Raw genomic sequence first — 1,667 nt, forward strand, 5'->3', positions numbered from 1 at the left:
AGAACTGACATAATTTCTGATTTTCTACATTTCCTTGATACTCCCTGACAAGAACTGACTCAAATATGGATTTGTACATTTCCTGGATACTGCTTGTCCAACTAGCTGCATGCTCGAAGGTGAGGGAATCGTGGATAGACATACACAACTCCATCAACTTCACGCAAGCAAAGATGCCACCATTTTTAGACGGACAATCTTCAGTCAATGTATCCCTCTTTTTCACACCAGGAGCCATTCTCAGCCTTGATTCAAGTAATCAAATCTTTACATTCACTGGAGCCTTTACGTTACTGTGGACTGATCCCGTTCTTGCTTGGAACAAATCCTTACATGATATTGATATGATTACTACAGACCCAATTCCAATATGGACACCAGAAATATCTCTTCTGAATGCTGAAGGTAACACTGCAATATCCCTCCCTCCATCACAATCTGCCTATCTAACACACGACGGCACTGTTGTCATGGTGATTAGGGACAACTTCAGAACAATATGTGTTACAGATGCCTTTGATTTTCCTTATGACGAACAAAGTTGTCAACTGAATCTTTTTGCTGTTGAACAATTTGTGAATTTATCAACAGAGCTTACACCAAACCTGAACTATACATCTATTCTCATGAAGAAGTCTGAATGGGTTTTGAAGAATGTGACACGTGACAACATATACATGGAGGATTATGAGATTCAATCAGTGACCTTGACCCTGAAGAGACAAAGTCTCTTCTATGTGTTAAGCATCATTATTCCAATGGCCTTGACCTCCATCATGAATGCTTTTGTATTCATCCTTCCTGCCAATTCCGGAGAGAAAGTATCCTTTCTGGTTTCCATCTTTGTGTCACATGCTGTATTCCTCAACTTTGTCTACGACATCATGCCAAGGACATCCACCAGAGCTCCAAAGATCATGATCTATCTCATCTGTATCCTCCTTCAAAGCTTCCTGGCACTCCTGGCTGTCACAACAACCCTCAGGATCAGGAACAACCAACTCCAGGGAGATCACAAGAGAGTATCAACTGTGGCAGACATAACAGAGGGGGATAACTCCACAGAGGTGTCCAAGATGAAAGGTAGACTCCACTTGGATGCTCAGAAGATGGAATACATCCTCTTTGTGGTATTTCTATTGGCGGCCATCTTGAACACCACTGTTCTTGTCACCTAACCAAAAAGTGAGATGCTACGCTGGTATCTTAGAAGGTATTGTTGTCAGTAACAATATGATTAGGCTTTGGAAACAGATGTGGAAATATCCCATCACTGTTTTAAATAAAATTGATAAATTTCATTTGACCTTCTTTTTTCCATACAGTAAACTATGTTTATAATAAACAAGCTCATAACAAACTAACAGATATTAAAAATAGTCGAGGCAACTTGATGTATATTTTCTTCAAATTGCTTATAACAAGCCATTGTTACAACAGACCTAATGATGTGGCCGCTTTGAGTCCGTTGTAACCATTGTCTACTATAGTACTTCTTTTCTCTGTACTGATCTGAATCATAACATTACATTTCTATTTTTCTGACTGATGCATTTCTTCTGATCTGACTTCAACATGACTATTTCATATTTGTTTTTGGATTAAATATAACATGCTGTAATTTGCTACTTTTCTCAGCATAATATCTGTTAGTTTGAATCACTGAA

The 1,667-nt window shown here is 38.6% G+C and overlaps 1 protein-coding gene across 1 annotated transcript; it reads left to right on the forward strand.

Annotated features, from left to right (window-relative positions):
- The first annotated feature begins 677 nt into the window (after positions 1 to 677).
- LOC124254688 (CHRNA7-FAM7A fusion protein-like) lies at positions 678 to 1,178 on the forward strand. The gene has a single exon (XM_046688534.1). It carries the CDS (start codon positions 678 to 680, stop codon positions 1,176 to 1,178), a length of 501 nt encoding a protein of 166 aa, XP_046544490.1.
- The last annotated feature ends 489 nt before the right edge of the window (positions 1,179 to 1,667 follow it).

This window comes from Haliotis rubra, unplaced genomic scaffold, assembly GCF_003918875.1.
Source record: "Haliotis rubra isolate DU_JTF1 unplaced genomic scaffold, ASM391887v1 Scf58, whole genome shotgun sequence".
NCBI lineage: Eukaryota > Metazoa > Mollusca > Gastropoda > Lepetellida > Haliotidae > Haliotis > Haliotis rubra.